General features: G+C 51.8%; 1 protein-coding gene across 12 annotated transcripts in view; it reads left to right on the top strand.

Annotated features, from left to right (window-relative positions):
- The first annotated feature begins 229 nt into the window (after positions 1-229).
- Positions 230-16646, top strand: part of TRAF1 (TNF receptor associated factor 1) — a 49466-nt gene continuing 33049 nt past the window's right edge. For 5 of the 12 annotated variants that reach the window (XM_029202312.1, XM_029202310.1, XM_029202311.1 and 2 more), the window contains exons 1-6: positions 544-733; positions 2183-2237; positions 2753-3794; positions 5709-5793; positions 14362-14427; positions 14923-15333. In XM_029202312.1, the coding sequence (XP_029058145.1) occupies positions 3655-3794; positions 5709-5793; positions 14362-14427; positions 14923-15333 (702 nt within the window). In that variant the 5' untranslated portion in view covers positions 544-733; positions 2183-2237; positions 2753-3654. Of the gene's footprint in view, positions 359-543; positions 734-1028; positions 2238-2752; positions 3795-5708; positions 5794-14361; positions 14755-14922; positions 15334-16646 lie in introns of those variants that run through there. The other 7 variants (XM_029202317.1, XM_029202318.1, XM_029202313.1 and 4 more) reach the window with 7 other exon arrangements.

The following is a 16646-nucleotide window of genomic DNA, read 5'->3' as shown; positions in this document are numbered from 1 at the left end:
CACGCGGGATTGCAGGCAGGCAGGGGACAGGATGGGGGTTCAAGTCCCAGGTCCGTGTTCGTTTAGTCTGCGAACACTTTGAGTCCCACACACGTGCCAGGAACTCGCGCGGGGAGAAGGCGAACGGAAGGTGAGTCTTCAGTGGAAAAACAGAGCCTGCGACGCCGTGGATGCCGCCCAGGGGCGAGTTTCCCCATCCGGGCAGCCTTCGCCCCGCCCCCGAGGCCGCCTCGGAAAGGCGGCTCCGGCTGCAGGAACCGGCCCCGGGCCTGCCCTCCCCGGTTTCCGCCGCCTGGGCCGAGCCCTCGCGCCACCGGAAGCTCCCGCCGGGCCGCTGGGAAGCGGCGGCGGCGCCAAGGTTGGTTGCACTGCACCCCGCCCCCACCCACCCCGGGACTGCGGGGGCTCCCGGCCGCCGCCCCAGCGCTCCCCGCCCGGGACAGCCCGGCTCCAGCTCTCGGGGGCGGGGGCGGGGGCGGGGGCTGCCCAAGTGCGGGCCCCCTCCCCGCGCGCCCCCGGGACCTGGAATCCTGGCTGCAGAGCCCTGCCCCGGACTTGCTGCCCCCGCCCTTCCTGCGGGCGCCCGGGGCAGCCCTGCGGGGGCTCATCCTTGAATAGTCGCGGGCGCCGCTCTGCTCCCATCGGTGCGCACGCATCCGGAGATGTGGCGGTGGCGAGACGGCCGTCACCAGCCCGCGCGGGGCGCACGAACGGGGCTGGGGGACACGGACAGGTCATCCGGCATCACTGAGCCGGGCGGGGGGTGGTTGTGCTCCGGCTGCGGGACGCGGTGGGATCGCAAAGCTGGGAGCCCAGCCTCATCCTGGGGCGGCCCACCGGGACTCCCAGGGAAAGTGGGGTCTGGTCCAGCTGCGCCCCGTAGGACAAGTGGAAGGCTGGGGAGACGCGGGTGTACAGTGCAGAGACTCCGCGTCTTCGGGGCCCGCGGGGGGGGGGGCGCAGAGATGGGGCTGATGGCGGTTCAGAGTGGAAGAGAAGGGGGTCAAGGAGACATAAGGAGGAGCAGCCACAGAAGTGGGGCCGGGGGGAGCACGGAAGGGGTACAGGAAGCCACAGCAAGGAAGGGAACTGGAAAGGAGGCGCCAAGAGGCGTGTCAGGTGCTGGCCACAGGGCTGGTTGGATAGAAACTGGGACAAGCCCCGGACGTTTGGCCCCCTCGACCTTGAGAACCTTGGGGAGATGGTTCCATGGAGATTGGAGTGAGGAAGCGGAGCGTCCGTGTAGACAGTATTTTCTAGGAGTTATGTTAAAGTGAGAAGGCGTAGATGTTGGAGAGGAATGTGGAATGAGGGTAGAGGGCGTTTTAAAGCACCATGTGTGGTTAGAACACAGGCTCAGGGCTCCCGAGTCCCCACTCACTATCGGGGAGTCCTTGGGCATGTCACTGAACCTCTTGGTGCCTCAGTTCCCTTTTCCGTAAAACGGGGATGAAGATGACAATACCTGCCTCATAGGGTTCACGTGAAGATTAGATGAGATGGTGCCTGTAAAAGCACTTAACACGGCACTAAAAGCACCTGTTACTTTTCACTTGTAATTATTAGAGCAGCTTGCGATATTTTGCTGCTGATAGGAAGGAGCTGGGAGGCATTGAAGACAGAGGGGAGAGAAAAGGGAGCAGAGAGAAAGGGACCGAAGAACTTGGATGGAGAGAGAAATCTTGGGTTCCTGTGCCAAACCAAGGGAAGGAGGGAGCAGGTGGGGACGCAGGGAAGTTTGCAGGTTTGGGGTATGTGGTTAAGTGAGTGGCTTTCTGATAGTCTTTCTCCGCCCAGGTGAGGGTGGAGGTCCTGATTTCCACTGCAGCAGTAGGGTAGGGTGCCATGCCCTCTTTGCCAGTGACCCCAGGCAGACTCAGCATCGCTCCCGGGAAGGTGGACAGTTGAATTTACTAGGGTCAGAGGACAACGTCTGACCTGCCTTGCCCACTTGTGAGGTTCATCTAAAGTTGATGGATGTGAAAACACTATACAAGCATAACTTACCATTTTAATCTTTCTTCATGACCTTGAGGAGCTGGAAGGGCTGTGGCCATCATCAATATCAAAGTTTTTCGGGCACTTCACTTGGGCCGTGCACCATGCCATGCTTTCACCCATGATCTCATTTAGTTATTACAAGTCAGGTGAAGTAGGTATTAATATTAACCCCATTTTGCAGATGCAGAAACTGAGGTGCAGAGAAGTTACTGACCTTGTCCCAGGACCCACAGCTAGTAAGTGATGGCCTCGGGGTCCCAACTCAGATCTGTCAGACCTCGAAGCCTGTGATTTGAAACTACTATGAAAGTTTGCAAAACCCCTAGTAGCAGCCCAGCAGAATAGAAAGATGTGGAGGGATCATCTTTTCCATTTGGTAGGTGAGGAAACAAAGGCTAGAAGCTCTGACCTCCATCCTGGGCTCTGTAGGCTCCACCAAGCTGCCTTGTTTTTGCCTCTCTTGAATGGGAGGAAGAACACAGAGCTTAGAGTCCCACAGACCTGGTGGTCATCGTGCTGTACCACCAGGTGCTGTGTGACTTTGGACCAGGCATCTTGCTCCTCTGTGCCTCCACGTGCCTGCGGAATTCCTAACAGGTTGCTCTAAGGAATAGGAAGGAAAATGTTGCCTGGGGCATGGTAGATGTGCCAGGAGCCATGCTTCCCACACAGCAATGGATCTGCGTCCCACTTGGCTGCGGAGACCAACTCCTCGTGACCTTGTATTTATCTAGACCTTTGTTCTTCTCAGGGCCAGGAAGTGGTGGCGCCTGATCCGAGTCTGTGGCCACCTATGACTTCCTGAGTGGGGCCGTGGAGGTAGGGCCCTGAGCAGTCCATGGTCCTGAGGCCTCGGACTTCAGAGGGGAGGCCAGGTGTCACACGTACTGATGAAGAACGCCACGGGCAGGGCTGGGCCATCAGAAGCCTTCCTGCTGGCCTTGGCCATGGGGTCCCAGAATTTTAGACCCCAGAGGAGTCTTGGAGATAATCCTGTTGCAATTCCTTTTTTTTTTTTTTTTTAAACAGATGGGGTAACCGAGACCCGCTGTGCAAAAGTGACTTTTACCTAAGATACTCTGGACAGGGCAGAGCTAATATGCACAGAACTTGCATTTTTGGACCTGACTCCAGAACCCTGGGGATTTCCACTGGGGCAGTGAACACCCACACCGAGTATCCTAGGCTGCTCGGAGGTTCCAGGGAACATAGACAAGTCACCGACAGGGGCTCTCTCTGCTCCTGTCCCCTGGGGAGGAAGTGGAGGAAGCCAGTGGCAGCCTGAGGTCCTCCGACTGGGGAAACTCTAACTGTGGTTCCTGAAAGTCCGTGACACGGTTCTTTTTTCTCTCTGACTTGCTTTCCCCTCCCTCTTGCTCAAAAGAATGACTGGACACTCCTAGAGCCTGCAGTCGCCATCCAGGGGATTTTTTTCACCACGAAGGGTAATTCCTGCCTCATCCCTGCTGTGACTCAGCTGTGACGTTGAACCGCACAAGCCAGCGAGAAGATAAAATCATCAGACTCCCGCACATCAGAGAGGGTGGCCCGGCCAGCACTCACCTCTTCTCCCAGCACAGACTCCACGGAGCTGGTCCCCTCCCCAGAGGAGCTTGAACAGGGGCCCCCCACCAGCCAGCCTGGGACCCTGAGATGGCCTCTGGCTCGGCCAGCAGCCGCCACCCCGCCCCCGATGAGAACGAGTTCCCCTTTGGGTGCCCCCCCACCGTCTGCCAGGACCCACCAGAGCCCAGGCCCCTCTGCTGCTCCGTCTGTCTCTCTGAGAACGTGAGGTGAGGGGTCGGAGGAGAAGAGGCGGGTGGGAAGGAGGTGCCAGGGAGGGACCCCTCACGGGAGGCGGGGGTGAGAGGAGCTGTGGTTTTGGGCAGGTGACTTCACCTCTCTGGCCTCAGCTTCCACACCTGTTCCTCAAGGGTCCCGGACACTGCCCCGTCTGACTGTTGGTGGGAGGAGAAGTAGCCACAGAAGGACGTCAGCTCCCTTAGCAGAAGGCCACCCGGGGTCTGGGGGAGAGCCTCTGGGTCCAGCTGGGCTACTTACTGTGTGGCCTGTGCAAATTGTTTGATGTCTCAGCCTCCTTGTCTGTAAAATGCCTGTAAAGTGATTTTCTACCTCCCAGGATTGTTACAAGGCCCAGTCAATAACATTCCAAAAAATCCTTGTAATAATGAATATTAACTCCCTGGTAAATGACAGACTGCTGTACAAATATATCTTTTTCCACAATATCACCCATCACCTCAGACTGTTTGCTGGGAATGCTTTTAAAGGGGACTAGATATTTTTTGTATTCATATATTATACATTTATGGATGTATATATAAAATATGTATATATTTGCATATAAATATATACAATGCACACATTTTGCATGTGTATAAAATATACATATATAATTTACATTGTATATTATATATTAAAATATGTGTATATTTATATGTAAAATATAAATAACTCAGGTGACATCAATATGATCGCCAGTATCCTACCTTAAGCAACTATTATGTACCAACTGTGTGCCAAGCACTCTTGTGTCTTCAGAAGCTCCTTGGAAAGGTGGGTACTATTATTACCCTATTTTACAAATGAGGACAGTGAGGCCTAATGGACAGATGAGGTCAGTTTGCCGCAGGTCGGTTTCCTGGCAGATGTGTTCTTAAACTGCGGTGCACCCCCAGCATGACCTTTGTTTGGGACTTTACAGTTTAAGAAGGTGGGAAACTTCTCAGGCAAGCTTGAGGAGTTCCAATGCTTTCACAAAGGAGGAGGCCGAGAGAAGGCGGAGAGAGGTGGTGGTGAGAAGGGCAGGTGGGGGGAGGAGCAAAGCTCGACTGGTTTCACCATCCTGGCTTCATCTCAGGCTTTTGCAATGGGTCTCTTGGCTTCCTTCGCTGTCCTTCCAAAACCTGGCAGAGGCGGGAGAGGGATCCAGGCCTGAGGCCTGAAGAGCTCTGCCCAGCTCTGCGCCTGCCTCCCTCGACCTTGGTGGATCCATACGTCCTCTGAGGCCTCATTCTCCTTCCTGTAAAATGGGCCTGACCCGTGGCTCTCACTGAGGACCGGATCGCTTGGGAGCTTTGTTAAAGCACATAGGACCATGTGTCACCCCATTCAGAGTCCGGAACCCACTCCTGGTTAAGAACCTCAGGCTAGGTGTTCTCGGAGGCCCCTTCTTATTCTGAGAGGCCATGGTCATCTGTAATTACTAAAAATAAGAGACCAAAATAAAATAGAGGAAGCTGAGAAGAACTAATATAGCTGCACATCCACAATCCTTTATCTGAACCCGTGGGGTCAGATGTAGTTTGGAATGGAGAAGTTTTTCGGATTTTAGAAAAGCAAGTCAGTGCATTACTGTGTAATTCTTCCAGCGGGAATTGGGGATGCACCTTATAATCAAGCAGTGAATATTTCTGCAAACATAAATATTCACACTAAGTGGGATAAGTAGGGGCTTGAATAGCCTCTAGTCACTTCAGATCAGGTTTGGCTGCCAGAGAAGCTCACTGCAAACTACAGGAAAACATTGGTTTGGGAATGGTGGGTCTGGGATGGTGGAGCTGCAGGCTCATTGGTGTCAGCTGCCACACTGGGCAAGGGCTAGGCATTTGGAGCTCTGGGGACGGTGGTTGGTGCCATGGAGTCGTGAATGCCTCACTCAGTGGCATTTGTTCATGTGTCCCCAGGAATGGTGAGGCTCGGATCTGTCCCAAATGCAAAGGGGATGACACACCATCTGAGAGGCCAGGAAGCCTTCTGTCTCAGGAGCAGGTAAGTTGGCACTGCCAGGAAAGACTGTCTGTCAGTTGTCTCCGTTGGCAGGGGAAGAGGCCAAGTAGGTATCTGCCCACCTAGTCCCTGCCAGGTGGCTCCTTCCTTGTCTGAGTCTAGACTGAATTCATTTTGTCAGCAGTGAGGAGACTGACATTTGCGGTGGGGAAGCAACTTGCCCCAAGCCACCTGGCCGACCCGTGACAGACTCAGGGTGAGGACAGCATCTAGACAGGGGTCAACACACCACAGCCTGCGGGCCCAACTCAGGCTGCCGCCTGTTTGTACGGCTTACGAGCAAAGAATGGTTTTTTTACACTTAAAAGGTTTCTAAAAATTGAAAGGAGAATGAGATTTTGTGACACATGAAAATTATAAGGAATTCAAACTTCCAGGTCCCTACATAAAGTTATATTGGTTCACAGCCACAACTCAGTCATGTATATATGCCTTGCATGTGGCTGCTTTTTTATTTTTAATATTTATTTATGTATTTATTTGGTTGTGCCGGGTCTTAGTTGCAGCAGGCAGGCTCCTGAGTTGTGGCATGCGAACTCTTAGTTGCGGCATGCATGTGGGATCTAGTTCCCTGACCAGGGATCGAACCTGGGCCCGCTGCATTGGGAGCGTGGAGTTTTATCCACTGTGCTACCAGGGAAGTCCCTGTAGCTGCTTATGTCCTGAAACAGCAGAGGTGAATAGTTGCAACAGAGGCCTCACAGCCCAAAATATTCACTCTCTGGCTCTTGACAGAAAAAGTTTGCCAACTCTTGACCTAGACAGTTCTTTCTGGCCCTGTTTGCCCTCAGACAGGGACAGGCCATCCTCATCTCACTTCTCCGGCTCTGCCAAACCGTGCTTCCAGGAATAAGATGCAACTTTGGTAGTGTGAGGGGCCAAAGAGATACCCTCAGGCATCAGTTTAGAACCCCAGCCCTTCTGAGCTGGAGAAGGACCCTCGCAGGTAATCTGTCCAGCCCAGAGGTTCCCACCTGTTGACCAGCACTGGTCCATTCCCACCAGTTCATGACAAAAATGATTAAAAAACAAAAAATAAGGAAATTGTTATGAGTTTTTCTTATAAAAGTAAATTCTTTCCATTTATAGAGTCAACCTTTACTCTGAGATGATGCCCTTCCTATTCATGTCTTTGTATAAAGGAAATGATTGTGACAGGTGATAGAATTCGGGGGTAAAGCCTTTATTTAGTAAAATTTTACAATGGCAATCTTTATGTTCATCTCCTAGTTTAAAAAGCAAACAAACTGGTATCGGTCTGTGAATCCAAAGCTTTAAGAATCCCTGCTGTAAATCTGACCCCCTCTTACACATGGGCCCCGACACCCACAGGGGCGTCTCATTGCAAAGCTCCCTCATGACCAGGGTCTCGCCAACTTGGCCACCAGCACTGTCCACACTGTGAGGCACCGGCTCCTTTCAACCAAAGCTCCACCCTTGCCCGAACCATGGCCCAGGGGTCAGGAGACTGGTGTCTGAGGATGGCTTTATAATTCAGTGCATGGCTGAGATGACTCCCCTGTCTCCACCTGTAAAGTGAAGATGCTAGGTTGACTGTGCAGGGTCTTTCCAGCATCTGCAATGTCCCATTGCCAGTCAGTGGCTGGCAGGGCGGCTCTCCCTCCCGCTGTGGAACCAGAGGCAGGCAGGTCTCCACGCCTCCTTATCCCTTCTCCGCTCTGGCCCCTCGCCTGCGGAGAGTTGGAGGAATTTCCTGCCCCACCAGAGCTGGTTTTGAGGGCTTTCCTGTCTTCCTGTCAGCAACCCTCTCCCCCCGCAGGTCCTCAAGGGAATAATAGTAAGGATCCAGTGCATTTCCCCAGAACTTTATACTCTACAATGTGGTTAAGAGCTAATAGGATTAACACCCATGGAATAACTTCCCAAGCCTCCCTATTTGAGATCTTTGTACTCCACCCTCGAAAGAGAGGACACGGGCTAGATGCTTTCTAAGGCACTTGCCTGCCCGAAGGCATCAGGGCTGTTGTTCTGACGTGTTTTATTCTTGCCTCTTAACAAAACGAATACAGATTCATTGTACAAATCTTAGATGACATAAAGATGAGATATTTTAATCTCTCTCAACCCAGTAGTCTTAATTTTTTCATCTTTGTTAATGTGAAATCAGATGAAAGTAGAAGCGTTCTGATTAAAGGGGAGCCTGGAGCCCCGTCCTTTCGGTTACCCCACTTCCTTCTCCTGTCCCAGCCCCTCAGAGACACTGGGGATTCCTAGGGCCCTGCAGAGCACAGTTTGAAACTTGCTGCCTTAAACCAAATGAAGTGACTCTAATGATGGAATTACAGGCACTGAAACAGGCTACAGAGTGGGAGGAGGGTACACCCCCAGTGGAAAGCTGGGGGGTGGGGTGAGCCAGTGGCCTGACACCTGCACAAAGCCACAAGTGGAAAGACCAGGGACTCCTTCAGCTTCTGACCCGGTGGGAGCTTTGGGGGGACTTTTGACCAAAGGAAAACAGCTGATTATAAATCAACACTTCGCATACGTGGCGATTCTGCAGTTTGTGCATCTGGGGAAACCTGGGAAGTGAAGGTGGGGTGGACAGGCCGGGCCGGAGACCAGCTGAGCTGAGCCCCGAGGTGCCCATTCTTGCAACACTCTCCATGCCATCTGCTTATCAGTTTGTCCTCCTCCTCTGACTTCACTAGATTAATGTCTCTCTAAGAAGTGCTGGAAGCCCGAGACCGATTAGCTCATGTAAGAAGCAGATGTTAAAGGATAACTGTTGACCTGGTTAGAGACTTGGTTCTTGCCTGGAATGACCTTCCTACAGAAGTGACAGTGAAGTAGGGGACGACCCGGTGGCTGGGAAATAGCAGTCAATTCTGTCTGCCTGAGACCCTGTGAATGGGATTGTTTCTCTCACTCGCTTCCCTCTGAGGTCACTCAGGAAGGTCAAAAGCAAGCTGCTGCCAGGGGCTTACAAGAGTGCCTTAAACTATTTTAGAATCAGAAAACAATAGGAGGTCAAGCTGTCTAGTCCAATTTCCGTCCTGTACTGGATTCCTGCCAAGTGGCTTTGTGTCCTTCCAGTGACGGGGAGCTCATTACTGCATGAAACCACCACTTCCACCATGGGGAACTAATTGTTGTACCATTTTCCTCTTTGTTTGTACTGAGCTGAAGTCTGTCTCCCTTGGGGCCACAAAAAGTAAGTCAGTCAGCCTTCTGTCCCCTGAGGCCGTCCTGAGTCTGTGGAAGGACGCTGACCACGTCCATCTTGAGTCTGTCCTCAGCCTCTGTGCATATCTGTGTCCTTTGAAATGCAATGCGTGGAAATGAACCCCCTTACACTTCTGAGCTTGACAATTGCATCTGTAACCTTATCGATCCCATGACATCCTGTGTCATGGGCAGTGGTGATACCCCCATTTCACCAGTGGGTAATATATCGAGGTTCAGTGAAGAGGTGTGCCTGCACTAGTCATACAGCAAAGGGGGGGCAGAGCCAGGCTCCCACTCCTGCCCCTTAGGCTGCTGACATCTTCTCTCTGCTGCCTCCAGATGGTGGATCACCCCCAAATGTTTTACACAGGTTTAAATACACAGTCCACCTTAAGTGCTGGAATCCACCAAATGCTGTGGAAACAGGAATGGGCAAGACTACTTTCAACTAGGGGAATCAGGCAGGACTTCCTGGAGGAGGTGGCAGTTGAGCCAAGCAGAGATTGCCAGAAAGGAAACTGGCTCAGGTACAGAGGCGGGCAGGAACTGGCGAGCAGACCGAGTCCACCCTGTCACTGTCGAGTGCCTCTCCCTCAGCACTAGCTGAGACCCAAGCAAAAACAGCCCCTCCTGGCATCCAAGACCTTGGCCAGCCTCAGTGCCCAGCACAGCAGCGTGGGAAGTGCCTGGCACATTGCAGACCCTCCGCTCTGTGCAGTAGCTTCACGGAGGCAGCTCTCATGCTCCCGGCACCCTCTTGACACTCACATTCTCGGAGGCCCCTAGGTCCCCAAGTGGGGACCCTTTGATCGAGCTCTCTGCTGACCCCGTCACAAAGGGCCTGGGTAAGCAGGGAAGCTGGGAACACCACACACCCCCAGACTTCTCGGACGTGGACAGAAGGACAAGTGTTCCCTCAGGGCTGGGATTTTGTTTTCTCTGTTTCCTCCTCAGAGGAAATTCCACTGCGAATTTTATTTTTAGCAGTTTGCAGGCAATGAGACCGCTCACACAGGGGCCTCCTGTGGCACCAGACAGGCACAGGCTTGGCTCAGGACAGATGCCCCGTTCCTCCTCTGCGACCCCAGCCCCTTCCCTCTCCAGTCCCCTCGGTCCCTGGACTTCAGATGAGGCTACCCTTTAGTCAAGGTGAGGACTCCTGGTCGGGAGGAAGGACCCTGGACGTAGATTCCAGGCCCCTGGCCTCTGCCACAGCCTTGCCCCAAACTTGCATCCTGCAAGTCACCGGCCATCTCAGCTTCAGCTTCCTCACCTACACGAGAGGCAGAACCTCCAGTGGGAAAACAGGGTTTTACAGAATTAGTTATTAAGAGTTTGAGATGTGAGGATTAAATGAGACGCGTGTATGTGACAGCCATTAGCAAAAGGAAAAAGATGTCCCAAGGGCAGTGCTTAATCCACAGGAATAATTTTGCTAATAATAGTACTTCTACTAATCATGGGTAACATTTACTGAGCACCGCGTCAGGCAGAATGATGCTCCCCAAAGATGTCCACGTGTTAATCCCCGGAACCTGTGAATATGTTACCTCACATGGCTCTATTAGTCTGCTCGGGCTGCCGTAACTAAGTACCACAGACTGGGTGGTGTGAACAACAGAAATCTGTTTTCTCACAGTTCTGGAGGCAAGAAGCTCTAGACAGAGTTGGTTTCTTCTGAGGCCTCTCTCCTTGGCTTGTGGATACCCTCTTCCCCCAGCATCTTCCCATCATCTTCCCTCTGGATGTCTGTGTCCTAATTTTCTCTTCTTATAAGGACACCAGTCATATTGGAGTAGGGCTCACCCTAATGACCTCCTTTTAACTTAATTACCTCTTTTAAAGACTCTGTCTCCAAATACAGTCATGTTCATGGGAGCTAGGACTTCCCTATATGAATTCAGGGTGGGGAGACACTACTCAGCCCATAACAATGGCAAAAGGGACTTTGCAGATGTGATTAAATTAAGGATCTTGTGATGGGGAGATGACCCTGGCTTATTTGGTGAGCCTGTTGTTATCACAAGGGCCCCCAAAAGAGGGAGACAAGAGAATCAGAATCAGAGCGAGATTGGAAGATGCTCTGCTGCTAGCTTTTAATATGGAGGGAGGGACCCTGAGCCAAGGAGTGCGGGTGGCTTTCAGAAGCTGGAAAAACAAGAAAACATGCTCACCTTGGACCTCCAGAAGGGGCACAATCCTGCTCACTTTTAGGACTTCTGGTCTCCAGGTCTGTAAGATAATATTGGGCTGGCCAAAAAGTTCGTTCGGGTTTTCCCATGACATGAAAAACCAGAACGAACTTTTTGGCCAACCCAAAAAATGTGGGTTGGCTTTTTGTTGTTGTTTGTTTATTTATTTGGTTGCGCCAGGTCTTAGATGCGGCTCACGGGTTCCTTAGTTGTGGCTCGCTGGCTCCTTAGTTGCAGCACGTGGGTGGGCTCCTTTGTTGCGGCATGCATGTGGGATCTAGTTCCCTGGCCAGGGATCGAACCCAGGCTCCCCGCATTGGGAGCGCGGAGTCTTAACCCCTGTGCCACCAGGGAAGTCTCAGTGGGGGTTGTTTTAAGCCAATAAGTTTGTGGTATTTTGTTACAGCACAATAGGTCACTCATGTCAGAATTTACATATATTATGGCATTTAATCCTCACCATAACTCTATAAGGGGGAGTTCTGTTATTATACTCATTTTGCAGACTAGGAAACTGAGACATGGAGAGGTTAATAACTCTCCCAGGGCCACATAGATAGTGTGTGAAGTGACAGAGATGCGCTTTGCACCCTGACAGGCTGGCTCCCGAGCCCACCCCCTTAACCCTGGAAAGCACCCCAAGGAAGGAGAGACTGAGTGACTGATGGTGGGACTCTGGGCAGCCTGGCTGGCCACCAGCGGCCTCTCAAGTTACCCCCTGCCCCTCCTCTGCCAGACATGAGAGGCTGGTCCCAGCCCACTCCCATTGTACATGGTAATAAGGATGCCCGCTCCACCCATGTAGCACTTGCCAGCCTGCATGGGCTTTCATTGCACAGACACGCCACAGGGCTCAGATGCCAAAGGAACACGTGCCTCTCCACCTGTGGGTGATTCTGGACTCCCACCGTTAGTTCTATCACTTTCACCTTTTTACCTCCCTCTGACTCTCACTTCAAGCATATACCCTTAGAACGGCAGAGGATTCGAATCATGGGCTCATAGGGAGTTTCAGGGCCTGAGAGATGACCCCTCGTGCATTTGCCAGCTTCCTCCCTGGCCTCAGGCCCTCCATCCTTCCCTCATGTCAGGAACTACCTTCTGGGAGAGGCTGCATCACAGGGCACTTTCCAAGGCCATTGCAGTCTCCCTGACAAGGCTACACACCCCTCCCCAGTAAAACATCTGTTTTCTATTCTTTGTTGGGAGCAACTTGTGCTTGAAGCCCGGGGCAATGCGGCAAAGTGGGGGGTGGCCTTTTGCTGGGCTGTGCTCTGTGTCCCAAACCAACTGTACTCATTAAGCCCACAGCTCTCACTTATTTTACTATTAGAGAATAACTAGTGTGGCTTTGTATTTGCTCAGCCCAAAAGACCTCTGTCCTCCCCTCCTTTCATCCAAATCTCCCTTCACATCACCCCATGAGGTTATTCTTAAAAACAACAACAAAGCTCTTGGAAAATCAAGATATTATTTACATGTAATAAAATTCACTCATTTTAAGTGCACAGATTGATGAATGCCGGGAAATGTATACAATCGTGTGACCTGCAGTCAGCAGGGTGAATGTTCCTGCACCAGAAAAAGCTTCCTTGTGCCCTTGTTTAGTCAGTCTCCCCCAGCTGCAGCCCAGGAAGCCACTGGTCTATTTTCTGTCACTATAGTTTTGCCTTTTCTAGAATCTTGTAAGAATAGAATCCCAGTATGTAGTCTTTGGTGTTGGACTCTCTTCATTTAGCATGTTTTGAGGTCCCTCCATGTTATCGCACATATTAGTAATTTAGTCCATCTGACTGCTGGGTAGTGTCTTGGAGTACGGATATTCCGGACTTTGTTCATCCATCCACCAGTTGATGGATACTTGGATTGCTGGCAGCGTGGGCCTCTTATGAGTAAAGCTGCCGTGAACATTTACGTACACCCGGACATATTTTCACTTTCTCTTGGGTAAATTCCTAGGAGTGGAATGTGTGGGTTGTCTGATAACTTGATAAGCACGGTCTTATGTAGGTATGATTTAACTTTATGAGATACTTCCATAGATTTTCCCAAAGCGATTGTACCATTTTGCATTCCCACCAGCAACCTATGAGTGTTTCAGTTCCTCCACGTTCTCACCAAAGCTCGATATTCTCGTTCTTTGTAAATTTTAGCCATTTAGTGAGTGGACAGTGGCATTTCGTTACAATTTGCATTTCTCTGATGACTGGTGATGTTGAACATCTTTACATAGGCTTGTCATTTGTGTATCTTATTTTGTGAAGTATCTGTTCAGTATTTTACCCATTTTGTATTAGGTTGTTTGTCTTATTGAATTGTAAGAGTTCTTTATGTATTCTGGATATAAGCCCTTTCCAGGTCTATGTTTAGGAAAAAATGTTCTCCCAGTCTCTCCTGGGCTTACTCTTTTTTTTTTTTTTTTTTTTTGTGGTACGCGGGCCTCTCACCGCTGTGGCCTCTCCCGTTGCGGAGCACAGGCTCCGGACGCGCAGGCTCAGCACCCATGGCTCACGGGCCCAGCCGCTCCGCGGCACGCGGGATCTCCCGGACCGGGGCACGAACCTGTGTCCCCTGCATTGGCAGGCGGACTCCCAACCACTGCGCCACCAGGGAAGCCCTGGACTTACTCTTGATAAGAGATAGAGACATGGGGTAGGAAGATCCCTGGAGCTGTGCTGCTTCCTAGCTGTTCCTCCTTGAGTAAATCCCTGGCCCTCTGTGAGCTTCAGTTTCTTCATCAATCAGATGGGAACAAAAAACCTACCCTGCTATCCCCAAGTGTTGTTAGGGGCCCTAGGAAGGATTATGACTATGAAAGCATTTTGTGAACTCCTCAGACTTACACACAGGTTGACAGTATTGTCAAGTTGCTTGTTAGAGGCCCTCACAGAGCCCCCAGGCCCGGGGGGGGGGCAACCAAAAAGCAAATGACGATTACAGGGCTGAGTGGAATATGGCCCAGCAGGAGAGGTGGCAGCGCTTCCCAGGACCACAGCAGGGGCCCTGCTCTTGTTCTGAAGGAGGGTTACAGGATGGCTGAAGCAGAAGGAACAGCATGTGCAAAGTTTTGTGGCCCAGTCCAGCTTATGCCTGGTGGATGCTGGTGCTTTGCAGAGAGCCCCAGTGCCACTGGGAGCCCCGTAACATCCAGTGACATGGTTCTTATTTCCAGGATCACCCCGAGGTGGCTGAGGCTGGAGTTGGGTGTCCCTTTGCAGGTGTTGGCTGCGCCTTCAAGGTAAGCATCTGTGTGTAAGAGAGGAGATCTGTATACTACAGTCTCAGACCTTCCCATCAGCCCCTCCGGGATGTTCCCACAACATCAAGCTACGCCTCTGGATGTACCTTACATGACTTTCCCAAGCAACAAATTCACTAGTAAACCATCTTCGTACTCAGGGGAGTTCTTAATGTCTCACCTGGGCATTGCAGCATCACAAAAATGACCACCGCCCGCACCCCCAAAAACCCCTCTGCCTCTCTCCATGGTCCTGAATCATCACTGTGCTCAAGGGCATGGCAGAATTGTTGCTCTGGAGGCTGGGATGGACACAGCTCATCATGGGTATGTCTCATGCCAGGGTCCTTCTCCGAATCCCTCTTGCTGTACACTTCCCTTGGCCGGGTGAATGGATATGACTTCCCTTGGCAACCTTTGGTGGCAGGACTCTCCACTGCTCCCTGGTCCTCCCTCCCCCTCTGTTTTCACTGATCAGCCCCACTCTCTTGGCAGGGGGGCCCAAAGTTCATGCAGGAGCATGAGGTCACCTCCCAGGCTACCCACCTGAACCTGCTGTTAGGGTTCATGAAACAGTGGAAGACCCAGCTGGGCTCTGGCCTGGGGTCTGGACCCATGGCCCTGGAGCGGAATCTGTCAGACCTGCAGCTGCAGGGGGCTGTGGAGGCAGCTGGGGACCTAGAGGTGGACTGCTACCGGGCCCCCTGCTCCGAGAGCCAGGAGGAGCTGGCCCTGCAGCACTTCATGAAGGAGAAGCTCCTGACTGAGCTGGAGGGGAAGCTGTGCGTGTTTGAGAACATTGTCGCCGTCCTCAACAAGGAGGTGGAGGCCTCCCACCTGGCCCTGGCCGCCTCCATCCACCAGAGCCGGCTGGGCCGTGAGCACATCCTGAGCTTGGAACGGAGGGTGAGCATGGGAGGCACGTTTACCCTCAAGGCAGCTCAGGGCCCCCCCCCCCCGACCGCCCCGCCACCCCATCTTGTCTCCAGAGCAGAGGACCAGCCTTCCTGCTAAGCATTCTCCCTGTGCAGACCAGTCACTCCTCCTTCAAAAATATCCCTTCTGCATCCCACAGCCTTCTAGGAAGAGGACTGAGTCAGAAGTTATAGTCAAGGTCAAACTCCCCCGTCCAGTGCTTCCTTTCCTTTGCTTAAACTTCTGCAATAGACTATTCCCACCCCAAGCATCTCATTCCACAGCTGGACATTTTGCACCGCTAGAAAGTTCTCCCTCACACTTAACTAAAATCAGCCTCCTGTGTCTTCCCTGCCCCTCGGGGCCCCCAAAACATCTGACTTCTAGCCCCCATGGAAGCCCTTCAGAGATGAGCAATCAGTAATAATATCCTGAGTGTTTCCTTTTTTAGGCTAAACACCCCCAGTGCCTTCACCACTTCATCAGAGCACATCGTTTCATGCTGTCCTCATAGGTGCTGGCTCAGCCTCTAAAGGATTCCACACACTCAGAGTGGTGGTGTCAAACCACCAGATAATCCACTTATCTGACAGTTCTTGGTTGCACCAGACTGTCCCCTCCTTTGTTCCAGAGCTTGTACTTTTCTTAATATAACCAGTCACAATGTTAATGTTGCTTTTTGGGGGGGCAGCAACATTACTTCACCATCTCATGTTGAGTTAGGCCTGGATTTTCGTTCCAGGTCCACCATTAACTTGCTGTATAGATCTGGGCAAATCACAGGACTGCAGCTTTCCCATCCGTAAAATTAGGGCTTCAGTTTTCTTTAAGGACACTCACTTCCATTCCTGACTTCCCTACCTGAGTACACCCAAGAAAAAATTTGTATTCTTTCAAATGTCAGTGGAGGAACCTACCAGAAGAGCCAGGCACTGGGTTTGGGTGGCGAAGTAAAGGATTTATTTATGTAACTCTTGCCCCAGTTGGAAGGTGATGGCCTCCCCGAGGGCAGTGACTGTGTCTTCAGTTCATTAACGAATTTCCTGGCTCTACTCTTACGTGCCAGGCACTGTGCAAGGCATGGACACAGATAAAATGAGCATGGGCCCAGCCGTTGATAGGGGAGACCATCTATCCTGTTGGAAAGGCAGAAAAATGTATCTCAGATGGTTGTAAAGCCTCTATAAGATCGAAGATGAAAGAGAGAAACCAGCTGAGCTAGGGCAGTGGTTAAGTGTTTTGCAGAGGAAGAACTCTGTGAGCCAGCTTCCTGACGGACGAACAGGAGTTGGCCAGTGGACAAG

This window comes from Monodon monoceros, unplaced genomic scaffold, assembly GCF_005190385.1.
Source record: "Monodon monoceros isolate NGI ecotype Baffin Bay Population unplaced genomic scaffold, NGI_Narwhal_1 Super_Scaffold_5, whole genome shotgun sequence".
In the NCBI taxonomy this organism is placed as follows: Eukaryota; Metazoa; Chordata; class Mammalia; order Artiodactyla; family Monodontidae; genus Monodon; species Monodon monoceros.
This window is presented reverse-complemented; position numbering and strand designations above follow the sequence as displayed.